We start from the raw sequence: 17,015 nt of genomic DNA on the forward strand, positions 1-17,015 counted from the left end.
TACACAGAATAAAATACAAACTCCTAAGCTTAACAGACAAGTCCCATTCACAATACAGTAACTAAAACTTCACAGCTCTCTGTCTTTCCATATACAATTCACTCCTGCACCTTCTCTGTGAATGTCACTCTCCCCACATCTTCCTAATGTTTCTAGCATGGAAAAAATAGTGGCACTTGGGTATAGTTGCTCTGTGCTCTGTCCTTCTAAGTCATATATTTTTAATACCATTTACCATATTGTATAGTACATTGTTTCTGTGATTCAGTCACCACAAGAATAGTTAATACATGAGTTATTAATCCAATAAGTATTAAACTTAAGATGTCCATTAATACCTAACTGATGGGTTTTCTAAGATATTATCTAAATTTACCCCTCTCGCTTCTAAATTTAGAACCATTTAAGACACAAGAGTCAGGTATCTAACTGTTAGCTCCAGTTCTGATAGATATGAATAGGTAAACTCAACTTGGATCTGAAGCCATGATACCTGATAACACTATTGCCAAAGGCATGTATCACCTCTTCCTTTCACATGTCCCTCACAACTAAAATTCTGCCTCTGAAAACTAATATTGATTCACTGTGAAAAATAGGGGCAAATTGAAGGAAAACACTAATGAATATTCCTAAAATTTTTACTGTACTACAAAGGATCAGTCAATAAATAAGTGCATATGACAGTGAGTGGCCTGCAAATAGTCAGCTTCACTTACTAATGTAAAATATGTGGCTTTGTTTTAAATCCGAAACACTTCTAAAGATAAGTTTCTTTTTTTGACATTAAAATAATGTTGATGAATAATATCATAAAATTGTTATATATCATTGACTGCTTTGAGTTAGTAAACCTTTAATTTTATGGCCTTTGATAAAATATTAAATCCCAGCTTATAGTAAAATTGTCATTGCATTTAAACTTTTTACCTATAAAATATTAACCTGTTAGTTAAAAATCCTTTTGAGAAGTGGTGTAACAATAGCAGAATTTAGAAGAAATGGTTTTGCTGAATTTTCCTGTAATTAAAAAAAAAGAAGCTATCAATGTATTCCTAGTACTGCACATTTTCTTCACAGAGAAGCCTACTTAAATGCTTAGTTTTATTATTACAAGTTAAGATAAAGTTCTTTTGATAAAATCATGAACGTCTTTCCTAATTAAAAATAGCCATTTCTTAGGAAGAGAAATAATGAAGTTAATGTTATCATTAGTTTTTTTTTTTAGAATTACATAACATACATTTCTTGCAAAAAGACTTTGAATCATTTAGAATAACACAATATCTATATTATGTTTTATAATAAGAAAACTTAACACATCATATGATGCAGTCCCTTAAACACCTTTTAAAAATAAATGGAACAAGGGGGTGGCTCCATAGTGTAGTGATTAGCACGTCTGCTTTACACATAGAAGGTCCTGGGTTCGCACCCCAGGTGGAGCCACAGACCATACCCCACCCCATGTGGGAGGAGACGCCCCACCTTCAGAGATCCAGTTCTTAAGGGGAAACGGCACATCCATATAGGTCAGGGGTGGAAGGGGGATGGGGTAGATTAAAGAGGAGATGATAGATAGATAGATAGATAGATAGATAGATAGATAGATAGATAGATAGATAGAACGAAGGAACAAATCCAAGCAAGCATAAACTTTTAAGAAATATGCTTCTACTTACAAATGACCTGTTCGAGATTACACATTAGCCCTATTATGCACCTGTTATGCTCCCTAATTCATTATTATGACTTCTTTTATTTTCACGTCTGCCATGCTTAAGGGAAAAAGTTACTTCACATCATACACTTTAATATTTTCCAGTTGAAAATGAAGTTGAGGCTGAAAGGGTTCTTTTTTCCTATGGCTATGGTGCTAATGTTCCCACAACAGCCAAAAGACGACTAAAACAAAGGTAAAATCATTGTATATTTGTTTTACTTACCTATTCGAGCTAAATGTGATTATTACCTTATGCTTTTTTGATAGTGTGCTGAATTGTGTGACAAAGTAAAATTACTTTATTCTTAGTATGCATAAATATTAAATCGCTCACAAAATAAAACACAGTAAGTAATAATCATGCATTTCATGTATTTTTAAGTGAATTTAATGGTTGGTTGAATAGAAGCGTATATTAGTTTTCCCGTAATTAGATTCAGTGATGACACCCTTTTAATTTTATTTTCACATTAATTTCAAGTGAGTAAGAAATGTTTTTGTGCCAATAATTTTAGATTAAGACTGATTAATTATGCTTCCTTTTTCCTCATGTTTTTTATTCACCTGCTTAAATTTCTTGACATATACTTGAGAGAGCAAAAGAGAGAGATCGAGAGACAGAGATAGCACAGATATTGTGACTGAATGTATAAAAGACTTTGGGAAGACTAAGAAAAATTTTCAGAGACCTTGCATCTAGTTATCTCATGAGATACTGCTTAAAGTGCACTGAGAGAAAATTGTACCTATATTAATCAGTTTTCTAGTTGACCTTAGTCCTTTAGCTCACCTAAATTCATCCTGCTTTGCAAAAATATCTCACTGCCCCATTCGCTATCATTTCAAGTCTAAATGTTTCTATCAGACTTCTAAGCTCTTCCATGTGGCCCCACCTCTCAAGCCTTATTTGCCTCTTTATGCAAAATAGGAATAGTGTATATCTCCGCCTGTAAACATCTGTTTTCTTCATTACCACACAAAAGAGCATTTCTCTTAGGTCATTAACTCTCATTTCTCATATTAATTCTTCAGCTAGATGGAAAGTTCCCCAAGGTCAGCAACTACATCTTGTTTATTCTGCACTGTCTCTACCTAGTAGGTAACTAGTAGAAAGTCTCTTCATCTGAGTATCTGAGAACTCAAAGCTGCTTGTTTATCTTTTATATTTATATGAATTGATTTAAACATTAAGAGACATTACACACTAAGTAAGAAAAGCAACCCATTTTAACATACTTTTGTAGAAACTTTGAAGTGATGGCTCAGAGAATAAAATGTCTTTATGGCTATCTAAAGTGATGTAAAATATAGACCATTTTATGAGAAGTAAAAGGATGTTTAGAATTTGTGTCTCTTGCTGGTTAAACTAGATATCTGGAAAATTTTAGATCAAGGATGGATTACTAGCAAGTATCAATTTTTAGCTGGAAAAGTTCATTCTGTCTGATAAAGCTACAAGTATTTCTAAATTATGTATTATTTGAAAAATTGGTTAAAATGGGTTAAAATCCCATTCCCATTCTTCCTCAATTCCTTCCAAAGGTGACCTAGGATATTTTGTAATTTTTAACATATCTTTGCTTTTAGACATTATGTTGCCTGTGGAGGGATAGAAACATAGTTTAGTGGACAAGAGACTTCTTTATCAGTGGTAAATGATCACTAAAATACTAAATATTGAAATTTGAAGGCAGAAGTCTAGTCTCTATTTTAGCATCTGAATCCTTCAAAAGAATCTTGTCACAAGAAAAAAAAAAAGGATTTTGCTATTGTAAGCTTTTTTTAGCCCAGCTACTGAGTTTCTCCCAAATCGAAAGCGATTATTGCTTATTTTTTTAAGAATTTCCGAAACAGATGTTGATTTCTTAAAATTTAGAGTGAAGATTTAAGGAACCATTACTGATTCATATTCCAAATAATCTTAAGTGCCCAAATATTTCTAAAGATTTTATCACTGAGCTAGCTATCTGTGTGCCTTGAACAAGTGCCTAATGGGCATGCTATTAATATCTCCTACCAGCTGGTGCTAGGCATTCTTCTCATGGTGAACCAGAGAGTTATTTTGAGGAAGTGCTTCTCAGGTCATCTAAACTGAGTGTAGGGAAAGTAAGTCTAGATAGCCAAAGAGGACATTTATGCATTCCTTCAGCCATTCATTCAACAACTTTTATTGAGTGCCTACTGTATGCCCAGAATTGACCAGCGGCAAGGAAGATCCCTGTTTCTGAAGTTCGCAAAGTCCATATTTCTTAATGGATATTTGTAAAGAAGTCAATGACTTTGTGCTCTGGTTAAGTTTAATTTATTTAAAATGAAAGCAATTTAGCCTTTTGAGAGAAAATCTATATTAAATTTTCACATATGAAATTAAAGCAATGAAAACGTAAAGGTGAATTATAGAACAGCAAATGAAATATTTGCATAATTAAGTTTTCATTATATGTTACCCTATACCAAAAAATACTAAAATTTTGAAAGAACTTAATTCCCAACGACTACACAATATAGTCTATTCATACTAAATTTGATTTAAAATCTCATATATTCAACAACCAGATTTAAGTATTTTTGGGTAACACTTCATTAGAGGGACTTTCTGATTATAAAAGTAATACATGTTTATTTTAGAGTGTTAGGAAAATTATTGGTAATCCTAACATCCAAAGAAACGATTCAAAAATATATACAGGTATATGTTTTTTCTTACATAGTTAGGATATTATTGTATGTAATTTAGACATTTAACTTTTTATACCCTGAACATTTTCTTATGTCACTGAGTATTCTTCAAGAAGATAGTTTTCTTTGGTTATCTGAAACTTTAATTTTTAGGCCTTCTGTTTTTGAGTGCCATATTGCTATTAATAAACTGGATAGCCACTGAAATTTTTCATTAGTTGCCTCTTGCTACCCAAGGTACATTATGAAATTAAAATGAGAAAATGGATACAAAGTTTACCACAGAGCGCCTGGCATAGAGTTCAATAAATGTTAGTTTGTTATGCCAGCTTATGTTAAAGTAAATTGCAGAGTTGATTTTAGAGCAAAAGCCAGTGTTCCAAAAACTTTAGGCACAATTTGAGTTGTCATTTAAAACAATTTTGTTTTAAAATTTTAATGAGATCTCTTGAAATAATTAGTAGAGATGCCCCCTGGACATGAAGCTAGTTTTGAAATTTACTTCCTTTGATATCAGTCAGTTTCTTGAGATATGTGCTATATGCCAATTTCCTATAAAGAAGTAGAAAATTAACTTTCCAAATTAGTTTGAAAAATAACTCCCAAAAATCTCTTAAATACATTAAAATTAGTAAATAAGATTACTCGCCTTTAGAACTTTCAACAGAGGTATGAACAATAACTAAATATTGTTTTAGACTCTTCTTGGGACAAAGTTGTGGAAAGTTAAAAGGGCTAATACAATTAAAGTAGATTAAAATAAAATGGGCTCTTCTTGACTTGACCAAACTTGAAAATCTGAAGTAATGTTTTTGTTTCGGTCATGATTGTTTTGAAAATAGCAAACAAGATTTTCTGGTTACATGTTTTGGTTCTGTTCTTTAACCTGCAGCACTAACTGGGTAACACCCAGGCACTCATGCGGTCTTAGTGTGTGCTTCTCTGTTTGTTTCGGCATTTCTGATGTGGAGACTTCTCTGAAGGTTTTTAAACCTTTCAGATTGCAAGATTTACTGCATACTATAGACCTTTTGTTTGGGTTTCTATCTAGAGCTTTAAGTTGAAACTTTCACAGTCGATTGAGCTTCATAATAAAGGAAAAAAATAAAGCAGAGAAAACTTTTATTTCCTCTAGCAAACTTTTGTACATAACAAAACTTTGTTTTTTCTTCTTTATTCTCATAGGTATGAGTTCTCAAATTTGTCCTTAAAGAAAGTTGTGTTTATTTCATTTGAGTTGGTTTTAGGAACAGTCTTCAGTGTGAAACCACTATTTAGTCCTCAATAAATGCCACCAGAGCAGGCAGTGCAGGGACCAACCTGAAGTATTCTGAAGCTAGAATCATTCTGGCACACGAGCCCTTTTTTTAATTATATTTTCGTGTCATGCTAATAGAGACAGAATTTCAACGTGCTAAAATTGAAAAGGATCAAAAAGCCAAGTTTTAATTCATACCGAGTAACTAATTAGCAAGTATCTAAATAAATACACTTATTTACTTCGGAACCTTTGAAGGACTCGGGACAGAGCATCAGTTCTCCACTGTGCTTTGACATCTCAGATATAGAGGTCCTCCATGTTCACATTGGCTGGGCTATAGTATTTTGAAATTGTATATAATAATCAGATGTACTGACAGCCATTGACAGATCCAACAGAATAACTTTTATTTGGAGTCAAGTGATGAGAGATCTAACAGATAACCCTTGGTGAAATAAGTTTACCAGATAACAAGTGAAATTTTGGTTTAATTTTTTAAACACAAAACCGTACTCTGTACTATTAATTTCAATTGATGGCAGTCTTAATCTTGGTGCAAGTAAAAATCACATGACAATTAATATATATAAGAAAAGTGGTGTTATGCCTACTTTAGTGTCTCAACGGATAGCCTAGAAAAGCAGTGCTTACTAAAGTTTAGTACATTCTATGCAAAATAAATAAATAACCTTTGCCAGGAGTCATTTTCCCTGACCATATCCATAGTTACTCATTATAAAGAATTTGGAAAGGATTTGTTTTCATCGTATATGAATTTTAGTTAAGGAGACATAAACTCAGCTATAGTTGAGCAATTCTTCATTTGTCTTTCTTTGAATTTCAGTTAAACTAAATCCCCCCCTTCTAATTTCTAATATCTCAGATTTCTAAACAGGCTCCACCTGTAACACCAAAACACTCACCACAGCAATATGCCATATTTAAAGATTTAGGAGAATCTTTAAAATATAGAAGAGGCGAGTTGATATCTGTGACATTTGCCTTCTTCCCTTACTAACTTTATGTACTTTTTCATTGCTAGTTCAGAGCTTAGAAGCTGAGCATTAGTTATACTGTAATATTGAGACTCTGCAACCTTGAAATATGGTTTCTAGAAGTGTATTCATTTGAACAAAATTCATGTACAACAAAATCAGTCAGGAAGGATTTACTAAGTGCTTGCTCATTCTGTTGATCACACACTACAGGGCATAAGACCCATGCCTTCATGTAAGTTGCATCTGTTGGGGAAAGATGAACATATAAGAAAAAATATCAATAAACACCCAAAAATATATAATTTATTGCTATATTGTGTGCTAGTTTGTATCAGTCAGAGGAATAGAGATCAGTGAAGGCTGGCATGGTTAGAAATGGAGGAGATGGAACTTGAAGGGAAATTTTAAGAAAAGTTGGACTCTCAAGTAGTGGAATAGCCTATCTTCTTCAGGCTGGAGGACCAGTAGAGGTATAGTGGAAGGCATATACAAAACGTGGTTGTGGGACATTAAGTAGACATTAATGGAAAATAATGTTGGTTCACTTGAGATTATAGAAGGCCTTGATATTTTTAAATAATTGAGATGTAGAATAGAATTAGCCATGTAAGTAAGATTTGGAATGGCTGAGGAAAGGACATAAATCATTTTATTAAATAAGAAATACAAATATCCGAAAAATATATGAGATGATGTTTAACCTCACAAATAAAGAAATTTAATTTAAAATAAGATTCTGTTGTTTATAAGGTTAAGAAAACTGTTAAAGATTGATGATGTCCAGTATTGGGTAGGTATGAAGAAACAGGAAATCTTACATAAAGTTTATTCATTCAATAGTTTATTACTGAACAAGTTATTACTATACCAGGTATTATTCAAGCCACTTAGAATAATACATTAGAAAACAAAATAAATAAAAAATTCCTGTCCTCAGAGAACTTTTATTTTAGTTCATGAGAATTTAAAATTGTACAGCCTTTTAAGAGAAATGTGCAAAAATTTGTAAAACACATGTGTTTTGACCCAATTATTATACTTTCTTATAAGTCACAGTACAAAGAGTGCAAAGATGTATGTATGCAATTATTTAGACCTTTCTGTAGGCAGGGTACTGTTGCGAATGCTGTAATAGGGTTGTCTTTTTATGGTTGAACTGTGAGAGTTATTTTTATTTTCTGGGTACAAGTCCTTATCAGATATATATTTTGAAATTTTTATTCCATTCCATGGGTAGTCTCTTTTAACTCGATGGAGTCTTTGGAAGCACAAAACATTTTAATTTTGATGCAGTCCAGTTTATCTAATTTTTCTCTTGTTGCTTGTGCTTTTAGAGCCATATCTGAGAATCCTTTGCTAAATCCAAGTTAATGAAGATTTACTCCTGTAACTTTTCTAAGAATTTATAGTTTTAGGTCTTGCATGAAGGCTTTTGATCTACTTTGAGTTAATTTTTTCATATCATGTGAGATAAGGGCTTCAAACTATTTTTAATGTAGCTGCTAGAATTTTTTTAATTACATTATATTTCTGTTAGACAAAACTGACCTAAACCAGTGGTCTCCAAACTTTTTGATATGAATCCCTATTGGAAAAGCAGTTGAGCATATACCCACCAATATAGATTATGTGTTTATGTTTATTTATAAGTTGTATGCATGTACTATCATAAATAGAATTTTATGTATATTATAAAACCTATACAGAAAAATTAAAACTTAAAGATACAAATATTGAAATAAATGTAACTAATATTTCCCACTCTTCAGTGAGTTATTTTGTACATAACTACTTTTGGAAAACTGGTCTAGACTATGACCTTAACCTTCTAATTGGCTCACATCTTCCTTCTCCAAGTCATCCTCCACAGTGTTGATAGAGGACTCTCTCAAGTACAGATCTGATCATGTCATGCATAAGCACCTTAATGATAAAATTTAAATTCAGCTTGTTGTACAAGGTCTTTCATCATATATCCCTGCCTTTATCTTTCTAGCTTCAACTCTCACCATGTCCTGTATGTTTTAACCATCAATACCATACTCCCTAGTTTTCTCTAGCAGATCATCCTTTACTTATGATTTTCCCTCTACCCACAATATTCTTTTTCTGCTTCTTCACCAGATTAGTCAGCATTAGTTTTCATTCCTCCTTGTGCCCTTTCATAACATTTAGCACACTACAATAATTTTTTAGTTGCCTGTCTTCCTTAGAAGACTGTTAGATCCTCCAGGCAGAAATTATCTATTCCCAGTACCTATGTAGATTATAGGCTTTTACTAAATGTTTGTTTAAAGAATGTTTTCATGAATATCTTATTCAATTAATTAATGAATATGTTTCTTCTAATTCATCCTGTTTTTTCTGCCATCATTGATATTCATGATCAAGAAAAAAATTGCTAATTTTCCATTTATCTTTTTTGTTTAATTTCAAGTATTATAATGATGAAAAAAATGTAATCTTATGTGTTCTATCTGCTTAAATATATAACTTTTTAAAGAAAAGGATTTCACAATATTATTTTTTATTATTCTTGGTTTTGTTCTTTTTGTCTCCCCCTCCCCCATAATATCACAGGCTAAATGGGTCATTTTTAAGGCAGCCTAAGAACCTGAGTACTGTTACACCATTTCTGATGTACTGATGAGATGTACTCTTCTATCCATGTAACTGAGACTTAGAAGTGCATTTCTGTAACATGATCAATAGATCAACTGGAGACCAGTTGTACCACAATGTCTTCTACGTCATAACCGTTATGTGTCATAAATGAGATCAACATTCATAATAATAGTCACAGTCATTCATGTCAATAATAGTTCCTAGAAAGTTTTTCTCAAAACAGTACTACAGGCTAGTAATCAGAGCAGTAGAACACATTTATGAGCAATTTCAGGAAATCATAAGGTATCTTCCAGCTGTTTATGATTGATTTTTCTTACTCAGAATCCCCCAAACAAAATCAGGGAATTTCTTAGTAAAAGGAAGTAGCCTTGATGGTAAGACTTAAGCACCACCACACCAAGAGTTTCTTGAATTCAGTGTTTTATGTTACATGGTATTTTGCATTGATAAATGATATCACACTATATCTGCATGAGAGAGTTATGTAATTCCCAAACAAAGCAAAAAGCACCCAAACCAAATGAGCTACTTAATCTTATTAAACTTAATGTCTGCAAGTAATTATCTTCTTCAAAATGTTGGTAATGGGTAACCTTTGCATCTCATTATTTTCTCACATTCCTTTTTATTCCATTTCATCTCATCCGTAACTCTGATTCTGTGCAATAAATAGCATTTGATTGTGTTCATTGTTCTAAACTGACTGAGCATTACACAAATGTGGTCTATACTTTCAACATCCATTTACTGAGAATTTACTAGGTACAAAAAGACCCTGATGCTGAGTTTTGTGGGAGACAGAAAGATGAAAAGCCAAATTCCTAACATACATGAAGGATGAAAGAGAATGAAAATATGAATGAAAGTAACTCCAAGGTTTTTCAGTTAGCCTAATAAAAAACAGAGCTAATGATATAAAATACTAGTGTTTGCAAACATATAATATAATCAACCAATTTAAAATGTAAACATAATATAAAATTAGCATTAAGATTATTTTATTTGTAGAGATCTTATTTTAGGATCAGATTTGAGAGAACTTGGGATGTTTTAGGTCAGGGGACAGAAAACAAGATAGCCAAATCTGTGAACACCTTCAAAATCTGTAAAGGAAGAAAATAGATTAGTGGTTCCCCAGGTCGGGGCTGGGAGGATGGGGATGAGGCTAATGGGTACAGATTTCCTACTTTGGATAATAAAAATGTTCTAAAATGATTAGATTATACTAATAGTTGAACAACTTTATACTGAAAACCATTGAAGTGAACACTTTAAATAAGAGTGGACTTTATGGTATGTAAATTACATATCAATAAATTTTATATTAATAAAACTGTTGTTTTATAAATAAACTACTTAATTCACTGTATAAACTTTTACCAAAACTCAACTTTTGTATTTGGAAAAACAGGAACGAGTTTTTAGAAATAAATGTGTAGGACGATAGTTATCATTTTCAGAGTTTTGTCTGCATTGCTTTATCTAATGTCAGAAAATATTAAAAACACAATGGAATTGTTTTTGTCCTATAGTTTTATTTAGAAAGAAGATATTTTACTTCTTGTCATTGTAAAACATCTTATCTTCTTGAATTCCAGGGATTTCGCAGTTGAGGTATTAATAGATTGCCAGCTCATAGGATGAAAATGTGATCGATATGAAATTTTTAAGTTTTGGGAATTACAGAGAAGGTCTTTGGAGCAACATGTCTTCTCACCATAATAAGCAATTCTTTAAAAAAAAAACATGTTACTTTTTCCCCCCAGTAGTTAGAAGAAATGATTTTATAGCTGAAACTTTTTTTTTTAATTATGTCTTAGAAGTAGAATTGAGACATTTTACATTGAATGTGATTTTAAATTTAAAGCAACTTAAATTTAAAGGTTACACTCAGTAAAATAAGTTGTAATCATCTTGTGATTTAGTACGGAAACTTTGCCTTTAGACATTTTCCACTTTTCGTACATCTTTTCCTTCTCTTTCAACAGAAAATCTATTCACTTGAGTTTTGTATTATGAAATGCATTATGTTGTCTGGGGTAAACACTGATGCCTTTCAAAGTGCCAGCTTATTATTGTTTCAACTAATTGCCTGATTTGTTTGTAAATGGGAAATTTTTATAAAAATGGAGAAAAGCTGTAAATTGCTATCTTGTGGTCTTTTCAAACAAGAATCATAATGTAATTCTGCACTGTAGCAAGGGCTAGAAACCACTACTGCAGTAACCAGTATATCACAGTTATGTTATTGTGGAGATTTTAATGTTACTTTCAAAATCTGAGTTATTAGAATATTGGTTGACACCTGAAAATATTATTTGACTTCATATTTTTCTGTTAATATTTAAGCATTATTAGAAAATGCTAAGTCAGTTTTCAAGTATACAAATACATTTTGAATATTTCAGATAGCATTCCCCTTTTATAAGCATTAATTTTTTTATTTCATTCGCCTAGTGTCCACTTGGCAAGAAGAGTGCTTCAGTTAGAAAAACAAAACTCATCTGTTTTAAAAGACCTGGAACATCAAAAGGACCAAGTAACACAGCTTTCACAAGAGGTAAATAATTTAAACAAAAGAAACACATATAAAGAATCACAGTGTTCGTTTAATTCTTTGTTACTCCTTTGCGTATTTTCTGAGTAGTTTTATAATAAGCTGTTTGCTAGCACAAAACGATTTTACAATTTATGAAACTAACAGTATTAAAGCCTTATAAAACAACTTACAGTATATGGCAAAACTAAGATCAAAAGAGAGATTAAATGCCCAGACTAAATGTAAATGCAGACTAGACAGACGAAGCTTTGATTTCTGGGAATATCAACTGGCAAAACAAGTTTGGCACATTTTGGTAGCATTTTAACTTTTTAACTAAAGCCTCATTTTTAAAATAGATTTTGCTTTTTGACTTCTTTAACTTGTGAAAAATAATTTATCTATTAAACATGCTTAACTTGATATATACTTAAGCTCTCACATTCTTAAGTATATGATAGTTCCCAAATTATATATTTTTAAAATTAGATTCATATTTTTTATTTTCCTTAGCCTTATGTTGTATCATTTAAAGAATATACAATTGAACCTTGAACAACCAGGGAGTTAGGGGCGCTGACTCCTGTGCAGTTGAACATCACCATATAACTTTTGACTCCCCAAAAGCTTTACTACATTTGTCCTTCGGTATCCACCAGGGATTGGTTCCAGGACCCCCAACAGCTACCAGAATCCGGAGATGCTCCGGTCTCTTGTATGAAGTGGTGTAGGACATGCATAAGGCTCGCCTTCTGCATCTACAGATTCCCTACCTAGGATGAGAAACACGGGGTTATGGAGGGCCAACTGTATATTTATTGAAAAAAAATCTGCATGTAAGTAGACATGCACATTAAACCTGTGCTGTTCAAGGTCAGCTATATATACATTCTACATAGTATTTTAAGTCCTCTTACTATTTAAGTCAACACCTAATTACATTTTTCTGTACTTCTGAAAATTCAAGTAATAAAACAAAACCAAAGATGCCACCTCGCTAGTGTTCCTTTTACAAAGACATATATTAAAAAATATTAATACATACCATGTATTTTTAGTTTGTTTCCTTAAGGACCTATTCACATTTGTCTTCATGGTGCCCTCTATTAAAGGGCTATACTGAACATTAGGAGGATCTTTATGCTCAGATTTTAAAAACTCAGAAATCTTTCATATTACTGCCGTGCCTGACACATAATTAATGCTCATGGCGGAAGGGGTGTTGTGCTAACAAATGTTAACAACTGGCTCTCTGGGCGGAGGTGTGAGGGATGGCTCTGGTTTGCAGCATTTGCTTATATCTGTAAGATAAATATTCCCACTGTGACTAACTTCAAGCTGCTATCTTGATGTTGCTGAGCACGGAGTAAAGTTGCTCAGTCGTGCACCATTAAATAATGCTTCCGCCGTACCAAGACAATAGACATAAATAAGCTCAAGAGCATAGATAATAGTAAACTATAGCAAAGTAATTAAAAATTGATGTTTTTCAGTATTTCTTCCTTTTTCAATGAAATTTATTTTATTTTAAATCTAAATAATTTCTAATAATAATGTTGAACAACCAGCTCACAAAATTCCTAAAAATTTACTAGTCAGCTCTCAGAAACTCCTACAAGGCCGCTCCAGTACACTGCTGGATGAAGGCATGGAAGGATATATGAAAAACGACGAAAATAACAAACGAACCTCTGTATGTTAACATACTGTAGATTCCTCATGTTTGTTTTAATTTCAGAATAACCTATCAAAAATATTTCTAAAAAATAGAATATTAAAATTCATATAAATTTATATATATGTATATCTTTATATTGCCTTTCTTAAAAACCACCTTCCAGAGCAGTTCAGTCTTTTGAAATAGGAATTAATAAATCAATACACACTCCTATACAACTTGTAGGGAGAAAATATAAGAAAGTAAGTGTTCTTGTAATGAAGTATAGTTAACTTTGTATGAAACAATTCTTTTAAAGCTATTGTCTAATATTGAGGAAAAGACTTAAATATTGAAACATTTGTGATATGAAATGGTATGATGGCTTGGAATTTACTCTAAAATATTCCATAAGGAAGGTGGGAGGGGAGGGCTCAACAGATAAAACAAGAATTTCAAAATGTTAATAATGTTTGAAGCTAGGTGATGGGTACATATAGTTCTGTACTTTTGTGTATATTTGAAATTTTTTCAGAAGCTTTATGAGGAAAGAATCAATAACACTATATTAAAAGGTTTATGTGGACTGGGTATATAGCTTTTCCCTTAAGATTGAAAATAAAGTATCCTAATTTGAAATATTCCATGGATTTTACTTTTCTCTGCCTCACAAAAATTAGATAGCTTAAATTGAAAATAATTGCATAAACTAATTGCTCTGAAAGGTTATGTTACAAGCACAGCTTCTTTTACTGCACTTTGCTTTTTTGCACTTCACAGGTACTGTTTTTTATAAATTGAAGGTCTGCGGCAACCCTGTGTTGAGCAAATCTGTTGGTGCTGTTTTTACAACAGCATTTGTTCACTTCATGTCTCTGTGTCACATTTCAGTAATTCTCGCAATATTTTAAACTTCGTTGTTATATTTGTTATGGTGATCTGTGATCAGTTATCTTTGATGTTACTATCGTAATTATTTTAGAGCACCACAAATCACACCTGTGTGACAGTGAACTTAACTGATAGATGCTCTGTGTGTTCTGACTGCTCCACCAGCTGGCCTTTCCCCCATCGCTCTCCCTCTCCTTGGGCCTCCCTGTTCCATGAAACACAACAATATTGAAATTAGGCCAGTTAATAACCCCACAGTGACCTCTAAGTGTTCAAGTGAAAGAAAGAGTTGCACATCTCTTACTTTAAATCAAAAGCTAGGAATGGTAAACTTAGTCAGGAAGGTATGTTATAAGCTGAGAAAGCTAGGCCAAAAGTTAGTCATCTTATGAAAAAAAGTTAGCCAAGTTGCTAATTCAAAGGAAGAGTCCTTGAAGGAAATTTTAAAAAGTGCTACTCCAATGAACACACGAATCATAAGAAAGCAAAACATCCTTATCACTGATATGGAGAAAATTTTAGTGGAATAGATAAGATCGAACCAACCACAACATTCCCTTAAGCCAAAGCCTAGTCCAGAACAAGGCCCTAACTCTCTCAGTTCTATGAAGGCCGAGAGAGGTGAGGAAGCTGCAGAAGAAAAAGTTTGAAGCTAGCAAAAGTTGGTTCATGAGGTTTAAGGAAGGAAGCTATCTCCATCACATAAAAGTGCAAGATGAAGCAGCAAATGCTAATAAGCTGCAGCAAGTTATCCGGAAGATCTAGCTAAGATAATTAATGAAGGTGGCTACACTAAACAACGGGTTTTTAATGTAGACAGAGCAGCCTTATATTGGAAGAAGATGCCTTCTAGAATGTTGCAGCCCATGGATCAAGGAGTAATTTTGACTTTCAAATCTTAGTATTTAGGAATACATTTCATATGCTTATAACTGCCTTAGGCATAGATAGTGCTTCCTCTGATGGAGCTGGCCAAAGTAAGTTGAAAACCTTCTGGAGAGGATTCACCATTCTAATGTCATTAAGAATGTTTGTGATTCATGGGAAGCGATCATCATATCAGCCTTACCAGGAATTTGGAAGAAGTTGATTCCAACCCTCATGGATGATTTTGAGGGATTTCAAGACTCGATGAAGGAAGTAACTGCAAAGAGCAAGAGAACTAGAATTAGAAGTGGAGCCTGAAGGTGTGATTGAATTGCTGTAATCTCATGATAAAACTTTCATGGGTGAGGAGTTGCTTCTTATGGATGAGCAAGGAAAGTGGTTTCTTGAGAAAGAATCTACTCCTGGTGAAGATGTCATGAAGATTGTTGAACACAGAGGATGATAAAATATTACACAAACTTAGTCGATAAGCAGCAGTAGAGTTTGTGAAGATTGACTCCAATTTTGAAAGTACTGTGGGTAAGATGCTATCAGACAACATCACATGCTACAAAGAAATCATCTGTGAAAAGAAGAGTCCCTTGATGCAGCAAACTTTATTGTTTTATTTAAGAAATAACAGCCACCCTCTGCCTTCAGCAACCACCACCTGGAGGACTCGGCAGCCACAGTATCAGGGCAAGACCCTTCATCAGCAAAAAGATTACAACTCGTTGAAAGCTCAGATGATGGTTAGCAATTTTTAGCAATAAAGTATTTCTAATCGAGGTATGTGCATTGTTTTTTCAGACACATTGCTGTCACACGCTTAATAAGCTGCAGTATGGTGTAAACATAACTCTTATATACACTGGAAAACCAATAAATTTGTGCGACTCGCTTTATTGCGATAATCACTTTATTGCTGTCATCTGGAACTGAGCCTGCAAGATCTCCGAAGTATGCCTGTGTTAGATTGCTTCTCTAACAATAGACTATTCATGATACACGGTGAAAAACAGAGAAGGAAATTCTCTCGGGATCTATATTCTTTCGAATAGTTTAATATTTAAACCAGCTTGGAGTTTTTTAAAATAATATGCAGGTGATGAAGCTCAAATAACTAATATTAGAATCACCATTAAGTTATATGCTATTCAGAATATTTCCAAGATTATTCACAAATGAATAGCAAAAATGAAAATAATAAAAAAATATTCAAAATGAGAATAAATATTCCTTTTATAACAGCTTAATTAAGGAATATTGGACAAACACTAAACTGCACATATTTAAAGTGTACAATATAATTTTTGACCTATGAAACCATAGCCGAAATGAAGATAATGAACACATATATCTCCCCAAAAGTTTCCTTGTCTCCTTGGACTCTCCCTCCTAACCATCCCCATCTGTATCCTCCTCCCCAGGCAACCACTGATTTGCATTCTGTCGCTATATATTAGTTCAACAGTCTTCACAGCATCTTCACCAGGAGCAGATCCTAGACTTTTATATGAATGGAATCACTATATGCATTATGTGTGTATATGCTTTTTTATCTATCTTATTTTATTCTGCATAATTATTTCAAACTTCATCTACAGTTCATTCCTTTTCTTGGCTGAATAACATTCCATTGTATGGATATACAATAGTTGTTTATCCATTCACCTGTTGGTAAACATTTGGGTTGTTTTCATTTTTTTGCATATTATAAATAAAGCTGATATGACCATCATGTACAAGTCTTTGTATAAACATATGCTTTT

The 17,015-nt window shown here is 32.8% G+C and overlaps 1 protein-coding gene across 7 annotated transcripts in view; it reads left to right on the forward strand.

Annotated features, from left to right (window-relative positions):
• PIBF1 (progesterone immunomodulatory binding factor 1) overlaps window positions 1–17,015 on the forward strand; it is a 149,634-nt gene that overhangs the window by 84,349 nt on the left and 48,270 nt on the right. For all 7 annotated transcript variants that reach the window (XR_005658172.1, XR_005658171.1, XM_039886833.1 and 4 more), the window contains exons 13-14: window positions 1,826–1,916; window positions 11,747–11,849. Coding sequence is in view for 5 of the 7 variants with exons in the window: in XM_039886833.1 (XP_039742767.1) it covers window positions 1,826–1,916; window positions 11,747–11,849 (194 nt within the window). In the remaining 2 variants the exon portion in view is untranslated. The remainder of the gene's footprint in view (window positions 1–1,825; window positions 1,917–11,746; window positions 11,850–17,015) is intronic.

The sequence above is a fragment of the Pteropus medius genome, unplaced genomic scaffold, assembly GCF_902729225.1.
Source record: "Pteropus medius unplaced genomic scaffold, Ma_sr-lr_union100, whole genome shotgun sequence".
Taxonomy (NCBI): Eukaryota; Metazoa; Chordata; class Mammalia; order Chiroptera; family Pteropodidae; genus Pteropus; species Pteropus medius.